The sequence below is a fragment of the Porites lutea genome, chromosome 4 (assembly GCF_958299795.1).
Source record: "Porites lutea chromosome 4, jaPorLute2.1, whole genome shotgun sequence".
Taxonomy (NCBI): domain Eukaryota; kingdom Metazoa; phylum Cnidaria; class Anthozoa; order Scleractinia; family Poritidae; genus Porites; species Porites lutea.
In genome coordinates this window covers 21,812,413-21,827,506 of record NC_133204.1, presented here as the reverse complement: position 1 = coordinate 21,827,506, position 15,094 = coordinate 21,812,413, and the positions used below count along the sequence as shown (strand labels likewise).

Genomic DNA, 15,094 nt, shown 5'->3' with positions numbered 1-15,094 from the left:
AATCCAGCTGGCATGGACTACCCACCATCCTGTGTCTGTTATAATTATTATATAAACAAACCCACACTTTCAGGAGGGCTTTTAAGGCTGGTTTTCACTGGGCGCTTTCCATTTAGTCAAAATTTCCGGAATTTCCAGTTCGGCGGAAAATGGAACACGTTTCGTTGGTTGATCCCACTGGAAAATTCCCAGAAAAAGTGGAAAATCTAAAACGGTGGGCCCGTTTTACCGGTTGGAATTTCTGAACGGAATGTCGTGTTCCATTTATGTTTCTCATAGTTTGTACCAGTTCCAGATCCACCGTCGGGCACCGCGACATACCGAGGTTTACGACTAAATGGAACAACTTTTTACCAATCGGAAATTCCACTTTTGCTCCCACCCAAATTTCCGGGTTTTTTTCCTAAATGGAAAGCGCCCACTATCGATGGAGTCGGAGTCCTAGTAAGTGGAGTCATAAGAGCACTTATGACCTGGTGAAAATCAAATATTGGAGTCATAAGTACAACGGAATCTGAGTCAGCAGAATCAGAGCGTTTCCATTTCTTCCAACTTTGCTTATGGCTGTTTCTTCTGTTCCGCTTATGATCTAGGGAAAGCCAGATTGTCGGAGTCTGAAGCAAAAGTGGAAGAACTAAACCAATAACAAAGTGTGGGAAGGTGAATTGTGATTGGTTTGTCCTTCTGCTTCTGCTTTCAACTCCAACAATCTGGTTTTCACTAGATCATAAGTGGAATGTAAGCAACTGAGTTGTAAGTGGATTCGGAACACTGTTTTCACTAGATCATAAGCTATACACTTCTGATTACGACTCCAACTCTGACTCCATCGCCACTGAAAACCAGCCTATACGATTTTTTCTGAGAGGGGAATTATGGGGTGGGCCTTTACCTCACAACTCACACATGTACATGATCATATTTTGTCTTAAGCCCTCTTAAGACCCCATTGTAACTTCAAGTCTGTCACTCGTGAAGTCCTACGTTAAAGTTATTTTCTTCCCATATTTTCTTTTCATCTCTTTTCTGTGAAACTCACAAAACTGTGAACACCAGAAATATTCATGGAATGTTATTGTATTGCAAAAAGAAAACCAATAAGGCGTGAGAAACCTAAACCGCAAATATATAGCAACCGTGGTAAGTTGTGGTTTTGTGGTTTGCTCGCATGTCCTGAGCTTTATTGTGATTGGTCACTACATAATCAGCATTCCTGAAATTTTTCAGCCGTTCACGGTTTTCTGACTTGGACAGTAAGTGAACCTGAATTAAGCAGAAACTTTAAATTTTAAAGTGGAATCTTGAAAGTTTCCTATGGATGTCCTCTTGATACAGGTTTTAATGCCATGTGCTTTCCCTTGCCCACACACAAAAGATAAGTGCAGATTTTAAACAATAATATTGTTGGATGACACTTTTGTGATATTTGGAGTAATCAAGGTCGAGGTGCAGCTGTAAGTGGTTGACCCAGCCTATGAAAGCGGACTTCCTTTTCAGTTCTAATCTCACCCACTGAAAAAGGTGTCTGCTCTTGCAGGCTACTGAGATATCCCTAAAACAGAATCTATAGTAATTGCTCTTGAGAATCATACAGATTAGTCAGTTATCTGCTAGCAGATGAATAACTAATTTGCAGGTTTGCTCTGATGTCCAAAATTAACTTTAGCATGTTAGCCAATGAGGAGACAGAGAGTGAGTAAAATGACAGACATGAAATATTGTAACTTTGCTTGCAGTTTTGTTCATTTACTGGCTGCTTAAGGCAAACCATGACCGAGAGAAGGCCAAGCAAGAAAAGAAAAAGATGAAGCAAGAAAAGAAGAAACAATGACATAGATTGATATGAACGCTTATCAATAATAGGAAATAACAAATGTTACCGACAATGTTATTGGTTTTCAACACTGACAGTCTATAAACTTGCTTTTCAACATTACAGTGCACAAAATCATCAAGAAACAAATTATTCTGGAATGCATTCCTGTTTCCATGGAGACTGATCAACTCAAGGCATCTGGAACTTGAAGCTAGTGAACATTCCTTGGAGTACTGCAAACCAATACAGTGTTCTCAGAGGACACAGAAAACTGATATTTAAATTATTTAGAAATGAGCTTGTTGGAATTCTTCCTCTGGTAACATATATAGGGGTGGTGAATGGTAAAATCCGAGACTCGCCGAGACGCCGAGATCCTAGTTAGAAATCCGAGCCCGAGACTCTTTGGGAAAAAGTTTCGAGACTCAAAAAAGTAAAAACAAACCATGAAAAAAAGAGACTTCGAGACTTATCATAAACGCTTCCGAGATTTCGAGATCCTGACAAAATTTTCTGAGACCCACGTTTTTCGAGGTACCATTCACTACCCCTATATATAATTTCTCCATTCAGTTTCCAGCTCTTACCTCCCCCCCCCCAAAAAAGTGTTTCTTTAAATTTTATTTTATTGTGTGCAAATAAAGAGTGAGGGGGATTATAATATTTTGGAAATTGCTTTTCTATTTTCAGAAAGGGGTAAAACAGGTTGATATGCCTCTTCATGTTTTATTTAAGCCAAGCCCCCAACAGGTTATGATGGGTGCAGTAATAAATTTATTAATCGAAAGCAACAAGGATGAAGGAAAGCTTTTACATGTATGTAAAAGCTCTCCTTACGAAGAGTTCAACTCCCACAGGATTGGCTTGGTGAACACAGATATGGCTGCCATGAAATGTTACAAACTGCTCTCTCACAGATCACTGAAATAAATTCCCACCTTTTAAAACTTTGTCATCTCAAGGTCCAAGGGTGTGCACAAATAAAGGGATATAGCGGTGAGTGAGAGGAGAGAGAAAAGGGAAAAGGGAAAAGGAGTGAGAAATAGGCTGAGTAAATTGCAAACTGGATACCAACCTTTTGTTGACATTTATTTGTTTTCAAAATGGTAAAGTCGTTTTCCCACAAGTACTGAAAAAAAGTAGATGAGATGGATGATATTTAACCTCCTGCTCCCAGTTGTTCAAAAGTTGGATAGCGCTATCTACCAGATAAATCACTATCCAACGGATATGTATTATAGTAACCAATTGCACTATCCAGTGGATAGCGTTATCCACCTTTTGAACAACTGGGGCCTGATCAGTGATATCAATTAAATTCAAACTCCTTTCCTTAACAGGGGCTAAGTCATGGTACTTTTCTTTGTGCTTTTTCTTTTAGAGCGGTTTTCACTTGACTGTCGAAAGGGATTGGTTTTGGTTTTGGTTTTACGACGCCCTTTGGTTGGCTAGTGTATTTACTTTGGTTTTGGTTTTACGACAGTCAAGTGAAAACCGCTCTAAATAATAAATAAGCAATTAAACCAAAAGCCTTACTGACATAGCCAATCCACAGCTACATAACCAACAAAGATAAACTCAAAAGTGTTTTGAGTATTTATAGTATCTGGGCAATTAAAATGGGCTCTTTGCAGAATACGGTCACATGGTACGAAACACACCTTGCTGGAGTGCAAATGATGCAGCAACATTTAAAAAGCTGATATCTTTTCTTTCAAGGTCCCTCTGCATCGTTTACCGTCCAGCAATAAAGGTGTGTTTTGTATGATGTGACCATATTTTGATCGCCAGTTTTGGTAACCCATGTCCCCCTGATTTAGATGGTACCCCTATTTTAACATGTGAATGTTCATTTTGAGAACTAGAGAGTGCAAAATGTCCATGGGTTACGTTGCTGTAGAAGGGCTGGCCAGTATCCAAAACCAAATCACCTCGCAACTATTCACCACAACCAACTTAAACACTTAAATGAAGATGGGATATTTTGATCTTGGTGATCAACCTCAAAAGCCATTTGTAAATTGGGGAATGTCTGCATATCTTTAGCTTGTCTTCTAGAGGGGGTTTTCAAATGCAAGTACTCACGCTCAAATTCCTTGACCAAACCCCTTTGAGGTAATGACATTCTTTATATTATTAGAACTCAACTAAGGCAGTTGCATTCATGCTATCCACTCTAAGGAAGGCCATTAATTTACACGATGCAATAAACTAGCTACAACAAGCAGATTCATTCACATTTTGTTCTTCTTTACTGGTCCGATACTAATTAAAATGCACTGGGTTTAATTTGACTCGAAGAGCAATATGCAAAATAAGCTCTGTAAAATAATGTAGCAAAATGATATCATCATAAAAATGTAATCGATTGAATTAAATTGCTAGGGAAAGCTTTTCAATTTAGGTCTTGGGACAAATGCTAAAAACAAGATAAACTATCTAAAGGTAACAACAGTCTCCAAACAATACATCACAGCTCTCTCTAATATAAAAATTCAAGATCCTTGGAGAGAGTAAAGGAACAAAATGTATGACACTTTGAATAATTATTATTCCATAACATGTTTATTAAACTAAAAATACTTTTATGGAACATTGACTGGAAAGACAAAAGAAACATCCTGTCAACAAAACTACAGGCCCTTCTTTGTAAAACTAAGACCTTTTTCAACACCAGTCTTGGAATAATAGACATGGCTGTGGAAAACGTATTTCAATTTTCCCCTCATATTGTGAGGATGATCATTCATTCTACAAGCGTTACCTAGACAACAAGTGCTTATGTCCTATGGGATAGTCACCAACACAGATCTATAGAAGCCATAAAAGTGGCCATAATCTTAGAATGTCATTGCACACTCAAAGAATTTTAGATTTTATGCCAATTCTTCCCTCATGTGCAATATTAAAAATTATTTGTCACTTCAAAGCAGGCAATTATTTTGTTGACAACATTAAACGTTACTGGTGATAAGCTTTACAATGTCAATGCCTTTTGAATAATGCATGCTTTTCTGTGTGCAATTTTTATTGCTATGATAAAAGTTTGTGCACTGAGCACAAAAAGGAAATTGACACTGTTTCTGCCCCCTTAGTATTTTGTCATTTTTTTTTGGGGGGGGGGGGGAAGGAAAAATTGACATGATGCATACTGTACAATCTGAGTAGCAACAAAACACTACCTTATGGTCAGTAAAAAGTGTCAAGACTAATTTTGAAACCATCAAATAAAAATATCCCTTGGTCCAAGCTGATTTCAAAAATATACAGTTAATGTTTGCAAAAAAGATAAAGAACTGCATCAACATGGCTTACAAGATTCATTCCATGGAATATATTTTAATCCCATAATTTCACTGCCCTTTAGACAGTTAATGAAATATACACCATAAAAATACAGAATACTTATTGGCTGAGTAGGTGTGATCAGCTTCTTAAACGAACATTATGTTCATGGTTGCAATTCCTCCAGGAAGTATAAATATGGCACCTAATGACTTTCGTCAAATACTGACATGTAGCGTATAAAAAAACTGTAGTGTTAATGTACATAAATCCCATAAGAATGGTATTCTCAATACTTAAATACTGTTTTCCTATCTTTTGGTTTTATTTCATCCTTTTGTGTTATGGTTTACAGTTTTGATTCTTTGCAGTCTTGACTGCCTCAAACAGTTCCTTTATTTCTGCCATGCTTTCAAACAATAATCGGACAAATCTCTCAGAGTTTGTCTGTTCTGATGAAATCTTGGAAGAAATATGGAAGAAAACCTTGTGGTCATCAGGAACCATGTAAGAAATTCCATAGCCATCATCAGCCACAGGTCCAAACCCACCACCAGGCGAAATCTGTGCGCAGACCAGAAAAATGTAAAAATTAAAATCAAATATCTCAAGTCACAAATGACAATGCTCTTCTTTCAAGTGTTCTTATTTACCAAAAAAATAATATTCAGCCCTTGCATTAGGGGGAAGTTTTTCAGAAGATATACTATTGCTATAAATATTATAATTGTGAACCAAAGCATTTTGCTACCAAATATTGACGTAGTTCTTGAAGTAACACAGATATTCCATATTGACAACTACTGAATGTGCATCAGTTGGTCAGAGAGATATGGTGGATTAAAGTTTTACAAAATAACAGTACCATAGTTAAAAACACCTCCCTTATAATGTTGTTAGGATTGAAATCCTGTATGTGGTATGTGAACATTCAAATTCATCAATGTGTCTCACAATAATTCATTGTTTCTGCATGAGATCTTTACTTGGGGACATGCCCATCAGCTATTGGCCAATTCTTCCCAACCCTAAGTAACAGTCTCAGAAGTCTTAATTTGTAAAGGTTATTAACTTGGGGCAGTTTCTTTCTGATTTCCGAAGTGGTGAATGAAATCATTCTCTGAAGCACAACATAATCACTGTATATTCCCAGAACTATCATTTACGAGCAGCAAATGGTGCTTCAATACTAGCAAAGGAACCTTACCAAATGTGCAAGTTCTGGCTCGTTTACACTAAAGTGCTGCCCAGACATTTGCTGTTGAGGTTGTTGACTTGTTGACAGAGTCCATGGCAAGCTCAAGGCACTCTTGAGAAATTCACTTTCCTTGAAAAGCAAAACAAAAATGGTTGAATGGTTAATGTCCCCTTTTATTTATTTATGTATATCATTAACTGGGTTGTTGGTGAAGTGGTGAAAGATATATTTTGTTTTTAAAACAGAACTCAACACTTCCTTTACTTGCCAAATACTTAGTAATGGCATACTAAAATACAAACATTTACACTCTGGACACCGTGCTATAATGGCCACCCTGATAATACAGCCCAGGAAAAAATATACTGCATACGTTTGACCCAGGCAAACTCTTGCCATTACAGACTCTCGCTGTTTAAGACACTAACTTGAGGTCCCTGGACTGTCCACTATAAACAGAGTTGACTGTATTAAATATGACGATAAAGTGGAAGATTTAAGGGAGGGGCCTGAAGGCCAGGGTGCTCACCTTGTTTTTCAGCCAAACTAAAGTCTGTTGGGCTGAGAGAGATTCTTTTCAAGGCCAGGGGCTCGTTTCTCGAAAGTCCTGATAATTTACAGCCCTGTAAAGCTGTTTTGGTTTACATGCAAGATAGAGGTTTCAGTAGTTTTGGATCTAACATGATAAAACGATCTGTTAATGAAACAAAATGGAGTAGTTTGCTAGCCAGGATCCATGCTCTCATTCTTTATATTTTGATTTGAATATTTGATTTCGGGCCCGAAAAGTTTTCCGGGACTTTCAAGAAACGGGCACAAGGCCCCCTTAATATCTTAGGGTCTAGATAAGCAGCCCCCCCACTTACTTGAAGATCTCAATCTGACAGTACATTATTATTTAAAAAACAACAATTTTGCTGTATTGTGTAGTTCCAGAAAATATCCAGACCCCCACCACGGAGGGAATCTCACTTAGGACCCCCCCCCCACCCCCCTGGATTTTCCATTTTTGCAGGGAACTGATGGTCCCCCCACCCCTCTGGAATTTCCACAAGTGTGACAAAGACCCCCCAACCCCTCTGGAAAAGTTCATTTTCATGAAGAAAGACCATTAAAGTAAAAGAATGAGGCATTTTATGGTTAGTACGTAACGGTTTCCATCAGAAGCTTGTATGCTTCTGTTTCCATTTATTTGAGTGATTTCGCAACATTAAAACTCACTACACCACCACAAATTAAAGTAACCTAATCTGCAGTTTTTTGCTCATCCCTAACTTTAAATGAAATAGATTAAGTTACAAGTCGGTTGTATTTATGAATTTACCTTAATCAGGGCAAGGTTACGATTTGTTAGTTGCCTTCATGGGCGTAAGGTAGGCGTAATGTTGGTAGAATTAACAAGTCGTGCGGGAATGCTTTTATATGGTGAACAAGTCAAACTTTCAACCCCAAAATTAAGGCAAAACAAAGAGAAGAATAAAAACCCTGACTTCTGAAATCATAACAATGAAGACCCCCTGCATCTTGAAGGGAAACCGAGTTCAATTTACTGTTTTCCGATCGACTGATGCGACGTGCGTTATCAGCGATGGCCGTAATGTTTGCTGAAATCAACACCATTTCGGCGAGGGAGAATTCGATCATGAACATGCCAAATCTTCAACCACAAAATCACGGGAAAATGAAAAGGAGAATAAAAACTCTACATTCTAAAGTGGTTACAATGTATAGTTTGTACTTCTTGAAGTAAAATTGCCGCTTTACGGTTCCTCGATCGATCCACTGACGCAACGTAATGTGTTGCACGCGTTGATGTTTTAAGCGGGACTGGTAACGAGTAATGGCGGCCGAATATACAAGCATGCGATAAAACGAGTTGTAGTTGGTCAAATTCCTTTGAAATTACATCCAAAACGCTTTTGGAAGAAAGAAAACCTGGTTAAGATAAAAAGGAAAAATCTTAAATGAAAAATTTCAAGTTATTTATGTTCTAAAAATGATCTAACAGTTCGGTAAGTAGCAATGTTCGAACTCAGGTCGAAAATGAAATGATATTTACCCCCGGAAAGTGATTTTATTGTCCAACCCCCCTCCCCTCTGGAATTTCCTGGGCCTCTGACCCCCCTCACCCCCCTGGAATTTCCAATTCCCTCCGTGGTGGAGGTCTGGATATTTTCTGGAACCACACATTGTAAGTTACACCTGTTTGATGTAGTCATGGCACATCTAGAGGTTTTGAATCATTTTTCTTTTGCCTTTTCTTTTGCTGTGTTTGGTTTAATCGGCTCCAAGTTTGGCAGTCTTTTTTAGCAATAATTTAAAGCAGGCTTGGGATGGGAGTGGGAGCTTGTTTTACTTGTAATAATTTTGTACTCTATAGAACCTTTGACTTTTCTAAAAATCTTAGTGTTAGAGGGTGGATATTTCATTTTTTTTATCTTGTGCTTTATAATTATCATAGTTCTTTTTGATATTCATTGTTTTTAGATGGTGATCTTTCTTGTAAGGGGTGTCTACTCTTTTTCACATTATACCTTGCTTTTTATTATCATTATTATTTGTTTATTTGCCATTATTGTTTGTTCATTTAATTTTGATTTGTAATTTGTGCCATTGAAGTGTAATTAAGTGAGATAATTATGCAAATTGGCTACCACAGGCAGGATAAGAAGCTGTTTCAAGCACTAACCCTTTGTTGTGGAGTGAATCTGTCTGACCAAAATGCCAGCTTTTCTCAATTTCTCTACAGTGGTCAATTTTATATTAAAGGATATTTGATAAAACAATTTTCATTTTTACTCCCCCACTAACATAATGCCACATTTTCCTTTAAAGAAACTACCCCTTCATCTTCAATATCATACAATGTATTGTACCAAATGTATTAATTTCAAGAGATGTAGTGGTAATGCATAGCTACGAGATAAAAAATCTTCAAAGTCATAATACTTACATAACCTTGGCCCTTGCAAACCACATAGAGTGCAAAGAGATGCCTATCAATTCCCTTGCCATTCATACAGTCCTTGTACTTTTTGGCATGAACCTCAGCAGCTTTGAGGAGCAGCTTATATTTCTTGTCCACAGGAACCGCTTGATCCACAAATGCCAAAACAAACTCTTTGGCTTCTATTGTGTTGCTGCGCACTGTTTCAGTTCTTCCTTGGAGGTAGAGACGTGTCATAGAGGCCTCGTAAGTAAGGGCATGTCTTCCACCAGAATCTTTGTAGTATGCCACTTGTAGGGCCAACTGGATAAATGCATCAGGGCTTATCTGTTATAAATAAAAGACAGTACAAAAAAGTTATCAATAAATGGGTAGTATTAGTTAGTGTTGTTGGTATTTCCACATTGAGGATGCAATCGTAAGGTATACATTTATTTTACCAACTGCTTTTGGTTGCTAAAGAATAATAGAGAACTGAAAGCCATAAAAATTGTACTATGAAAGGAACTGTTTGAAACCTTGGCATAGTCAGGGATTTCAATTAGCACTGACAACCGAGAAAATGTGCTCAGAGAAGTTGGCTTCTTTTCACGAATGAAACACAATTATGATGTATTTTCGTAAAGGCCCACTTGTTTTATGACACTGTATTTCAGTTCACAATTTTTCGCATGCTTCTTTATAGGTTTACGCAGAATTTGTTCATCTGTTTGGCTGGTAAAACTTAAACAAAAGCAACATTTTCCTTACTGAAAAACACACTCTTTTCAGTACTCCAGAACGCTGGAAATTGCATTGTAGGGCTTTGAAATTTCAAAATGTTCTGGAGGAGTATGCCCCCAGACCCCACCCCCCCCCCCCCGCTCCCCTAAGAGAGAGGGGACTAATGGCTTCTTGTTCATACAGTCAGTTACTACTCTTTTTAAACCTACTGGCTACTTCAATTGCTTTTGAAACCCCTGCATAGTTATTATTAATCTTGACTTGTTTGTAACCTCAATATCTTACAACCAACCCAAATTTCAAGAGGAAACACAACCTACTAGAAAACTGACCTTCACTTGCTTAATAAATCCTTTTCCAAATGCTTCATGGACTATCACATTATGCTGAATGTCAGCATTATTCTGGCAGAGACAAATCAAGAGTTCATCAAAAATTATCTAATCCTACACTATACCGGATAACTTTTGTGCTTGCACAAAAATTGTACTTGATAGGACTTCTGTTCACACATTAGAACAGTGATTTTGGCACAATTTCTGTGATGGAGCAAAGCTGCCCAGTGTTGATCTTGAAAATGAGGCATCAGATATCATGCAGATAGTTTTTCTGCCATATTTTGGTGCAGTGTGAACACCTATATGGTCACGGACTGTTGCGGAAGTGAATAAGTAGGAGCAAAGACTCCAACAGACTTTAGGAGTAAGGAGTGGGATTTAGTGCACCAAAACCTTCTTGCCAACCACTCTGGTAACATGTTCAATGTGTGGGAATGACTTGTGCCGGGCCTGGGCCACTGATGTTCATAATGTACTAGATAGCATTTTGTGTTGGCAAAAAAAGATGTTATCTTATAGCACAGTCTTGGAAAGGTTTTTTTTCTGAAGATAGTTTGAACTTTTCAGAGGTTTGGTAAAATGTTTACCTTTTGCGCAACCCTGACAGCATTTTCAATAATCCCTGCTAGTTTAGGACTTATATCCCAGTACAGCCTTGCTGGTTTCTGAAGGTTATGGGTCCTCATAGTAGCACTCCTGTGAGCCCCACCAATAGGGGCACATTTACCCTGGTCATCATATGTTCTATAAATGTATCTAAAGAGCCAGCCAGGATATCAAATGTCAACAACAATATTATTAGTATAATACCTATACAATTGGAAAGTTCCCCCTCCCCCGCCCCCGCCCCACCTCCCTGCCCCCCAAAAAACATGTAAGTACTTACAGGAAACTAAGTGCCCTACTAAACACTAAAAATCATTGCAAAATCAATAAATAACCTTCACATCTTGAATTCAAACAAAACCTCTCACACACATGCCCTTCCTGAAATTCTTCCTTGTTCATAGGCAAATCTAATGAGAGACCTACATCAACACTGTACTTACAGTGATCTTAGTGAACTTATAAACCACACAAAACAGTGCATGTCAACAAATAAGCAATTAGCAAAAGCAATTGAGCAAAAGTCTTTGAGCTATCAGAGGTCTCTACCCTCTACTTGTTATAAACCAAAAGCACATCTTTATCTTCCCTGTAAAACTTACTCATAAGTTAGGGCATATTCAACCATGTGACCAATAACAGGAGCATCAGCCCATGAGTGCTCAGCATTGATTCCACATTTCCCATCAGAAAATACCACTAAACAGAAACTTTTGTCAAACCAGAAGCTTCGGCCATCCCCATGAAGAAGATACTTAGCTCGGTCACTTAACTCAGTGAATGACTTCTCTTCCAAAATCACCTTTTTAGAAAAAAGAGGTAAATGATTCGGTTAACCCTTGAACATCCTATGATCTGGCTGGCTATCCTAAGAATAGTTTAAGATAATCACTTGACAACATCACATTAGAAATTAAATTAGAAGACTTACCACAAATAATGCTTCCTCTATGGCCTCACGAGCCTGCAGATTTAGACCATCTGAGAAATGTTCTTTTCTGATTTTGGCCCACTCTGATCTGGGTAATGTTGTCAGAGCTGCCACACTTCCTTCAGGTTGATCTGAGGTAACTATTATAACATTCACACAGGGTACAAAGTTAGTTAAAAACTTCTTCCAAGAGACTTGGACAACAAATAGAAATACTACAGGAAGTAGGCAGCCAGAATTTCACACAAGAGAACAACACAGACATAATTTAATTTCACAATTATAATACACTCAAACCTACATGTGCGACCACCTTCCATAAACTACCACTAGCACCACTACCACTACCACTGCCAAGTTGGCCACAGCCAAGCCTTGACAAGAATTATTCGAAATTCTTCAAGTTAAGAACAGAATTCACCAGCCAGATAGCAAAATTCACTAGCCCCAGGCTATCGCCCACCACTTTCATTGCACACTGCTTAAAAATGTACATGTGTGATCTGTATGGGAGAATTGACTGCACTCTTCTTTTCAGACTCACTTACTGATTACTTAAAAATAAGGTTAAGTGACTTCTTACCATCTGCATGTTTAGCATCTGCTTTGATCCACTCAAACTGGCCCTCCAGATCCAACACTGATATAAACTTGCCTCTGCTGTTAGTAACTGGCAACATATAAAAGGTTCCTCCACAAAACACAGCTATGTGCTATAAAGAGAAGCAGGGAACCTTACATTGTAGCTTTTTGAACATTACAACAGAGGCTTGCATTCTCCTCATCCAGCCAGCTAAGGCACTACTAACTTACACTCTTTGTAATAATATTTTTTCACTTAAGTTTTTATTAAGTTTGCATGCTCCTATTTTAGGGGCTTTTAAAGGAGAGCTGTCAGTAGCTGACCTGGTCGTTTGTCCACTTAATTTCATGGTCAGACAACATGTTGTTTGTTTGCAAGTAACTGTTGTAGTCTCAACTGAGGAACAAGAGGTGTCAATAAGCACAGGTGGGAACTTTTGCCCCTAAAATGAGTTTCTCAATACAGTATTCTTATTACTTTACCTTCTTAACCTATTCACCCTTGAACCGCCTGTAACCGCCCATACAGATCCACGTCCCATCAACCGCTTGTGATGCCATCAGTTTAAACGGTCAAAGACAACTTTGTCCATTAACTTGGGCAGGGTGAAGTGATCTTTCAAACCATACCAGAATGAGTATGACTTAGTCAAGGAGGCCGGACAAAAAGGCAAAAAAACCCATGACCTCACTACACCTACCTTTCCTTTAATCTAATCCTAAGATCCTAAAAGCTTTCTTAAAACCTTTTCCCACCAAATGAAGCCTACTAAAATGCCCAGCAAAAAAAAAAAACAAGGTAAGAAAAGCCTAAGAAGAGGGGAGGAGAGAAAGCGAAAAGAAGGCTGCTGAGTCACTTTTAAAACCAAAAACTATCTCTTAATTTTGCTTTAGGTACATACCCGAACTGTGCAACCTACAATGTAACATTTTGCATCTGGATGAGAAGGCCATGAAGTTTTTCACCTGTAAACTGCCTTGTGGTAAGTTTTAGCTCTTTATAGCCAGATGCTGACCAGAAAACCGCTCAACCATCTTCAAAACGTTTTTTTTCCGCCAATTCCCAGGGGGGGGGGGGGGGAGGGATGAGTTAATGAAACCATCTAAGATGATGTTTACAGCATGGAAAGAAAGTTGTGTCCGATAGCCCGGGGTTAGTGGATTTTGCTATCAGGCTAGTGAATTCTGTTAACTTGCCTGATGGCATGGGCAAGTGAAGTTTTTTGAGGAATTCACATTACAGAAGAACTGTGAAATCAATCTGCTCATCAAAACGTTTCTGGGCTAGTTGAAATGATGTTTGGGCTAATTAATGTTAGCTTCAGCTTGCCTGAATGGCAAGCAGTACAAATGACTTTCTTTGCACCCTGTGTTTAGTTCTATAGCTGTGTTTAGATTCTATAGCTGACATGCCTGTTTGTCACATTCAAGGAGTCACGTTATCAAACAACTCAGTCAACAAATCTCTGCAATTCATGGAATCAACTAGGTATTTCTCTGTTAATGACACCACATGCTAGCTACTAGACTTAACCTTTCTGTGGGGTAATCAGTGCATCAACACAAACCTCATTTTCTGTGTGCTCATAATGGACAAGTTCATCCGCATCTTCTTTTGGAATCCTGTGGCAGTAAAAAAAGGACGAAACTTATTTCCATTTGCAAGTTGATGTCGTTTTCTTCATTTGAAAATAATGTCACCATGGCTGTTACAGTGATCAAAATATGGAGAACTTACCTGGTTGTCTTAAAAGTCCTTTCATACTGCCACATGCAGATAGGTATAGTTTTCCTTATCAAGAGTGGCTCCAGCTTCTCTGTTTCAATCTCCTGATAATACTTCAAGAAGAAGTAGCACATGGTTGCAGCTCTGTGTGAAACAACACATATGATGTAGACTTAGTGTTGATATTCAACTCAAATGCTGTGAACAAGTGTTGTGTTGTTGTCGATGATGCCACCAGCTCTTATTAAATCAGGCAGGGGTCCATATCCATTTTTGGGCTATTTTGAAAAAATAGCTCATATGTCAGTGGTGTGAACGTATGTATCTTTGTGGCTTTGTAACTTTGTATCTTTGTAACTTTGTATGTTTGGATGTTTGTTGCAAGAGCCAGTAAGGTTGAAGGTACTATTAGTTGATGCTTAGGAACCAATGAGATCTTAGCATCTACTTAAACATGACATTGGTAAAGGTCGAACAAGGGCACTTTGAGACCGCCATCTTGATTCTTCACAATTTTTTCGTCTTTTATTACGGCTACAGGTGTTTGGAAGAATTACATTAAATATCTTCATTATTCAAATGCTGTGTACAGTGATGCAGCTGTTTCAGGGTTCATATTTTAGTATGGATGCTGCTTCAAGGCATTTCTGACCTAATTCGGCTATCGGTACAACGCACGTCAGTATGAGTTCTGTTTCACCTGCTACAACTGGGTAGAGTACAAAAGATCATATATTTTCAAAGCTCTTCCAATGAAGTAATAATTGATACTTAGATAAAGACTTTAATTCGAAAGTATGCGCCCTATAAAATGTGGTTTTAGAAGTTTAAAAAGGCAGCTTATTTTTGTGAAAGCTGTACAGAGTATTGTTAATCCTGTAAACAAGCTTTAAAAATATTATTCTCTCGCTTACAAAGTTCAACAGACCTTTTTCGTTCTGG

General features: G+C 38.2%; 1 protein-coding gene across 1 annotated transcript in view; it reads right to left on the bottom strand.

Moving 5' to 3' along the window:
- Positions 1-3,316: 3,316 nt before the first annotated feature.
- The window catches only part of LOC140932893 (carnitine O-palmitoyltransferase 1, liver isoform-like), a 24,663-nt gene continuing 12,885 nt past the window's right edge, over positions 3,317-15,094 (bottom strand). The window contains exons 5-14 of the mRNA XM_073382392.1: positions 14,165-14,296; positions 13,995-14,049; positions 12,428-12,557; positions 11,845-11,984; positions 11,516-11,715; positions 10,895-11,063; positions 10,302-10,373; positions 9,253-9,573; positions 6,309-6,428; positions 3,317-5,665 (exon numbers count right to left, since the gene is read on the bottom strand). Coding sequence (XP_073238493.1) covers positions 5,444-5,665; positions 6,309-6,428; positions 9,253-9,573; positions 10,302-10,373; positions 10,895-11,063; positions 11,516-11,715; positions 11,845-11,984; positions 12,428-12,557; positions 13,995-14,049; positions 14,165-14,296 — 1,561 coding nt within the window. The 3' untranslated portion in view covers positions 3,317-5,443. The remainder of the gene's footprint in view (positions 5,666-6,308; positions 6,429-9,252; positions 9,574-10,301; positions 10,374-10,894; positions 11,064-11,515; positions 11,716-11,844; positions 11,985-12,427; positions 12,558-13,994; positions 14,050-14,164; positions 14,297-15,094) is intronic.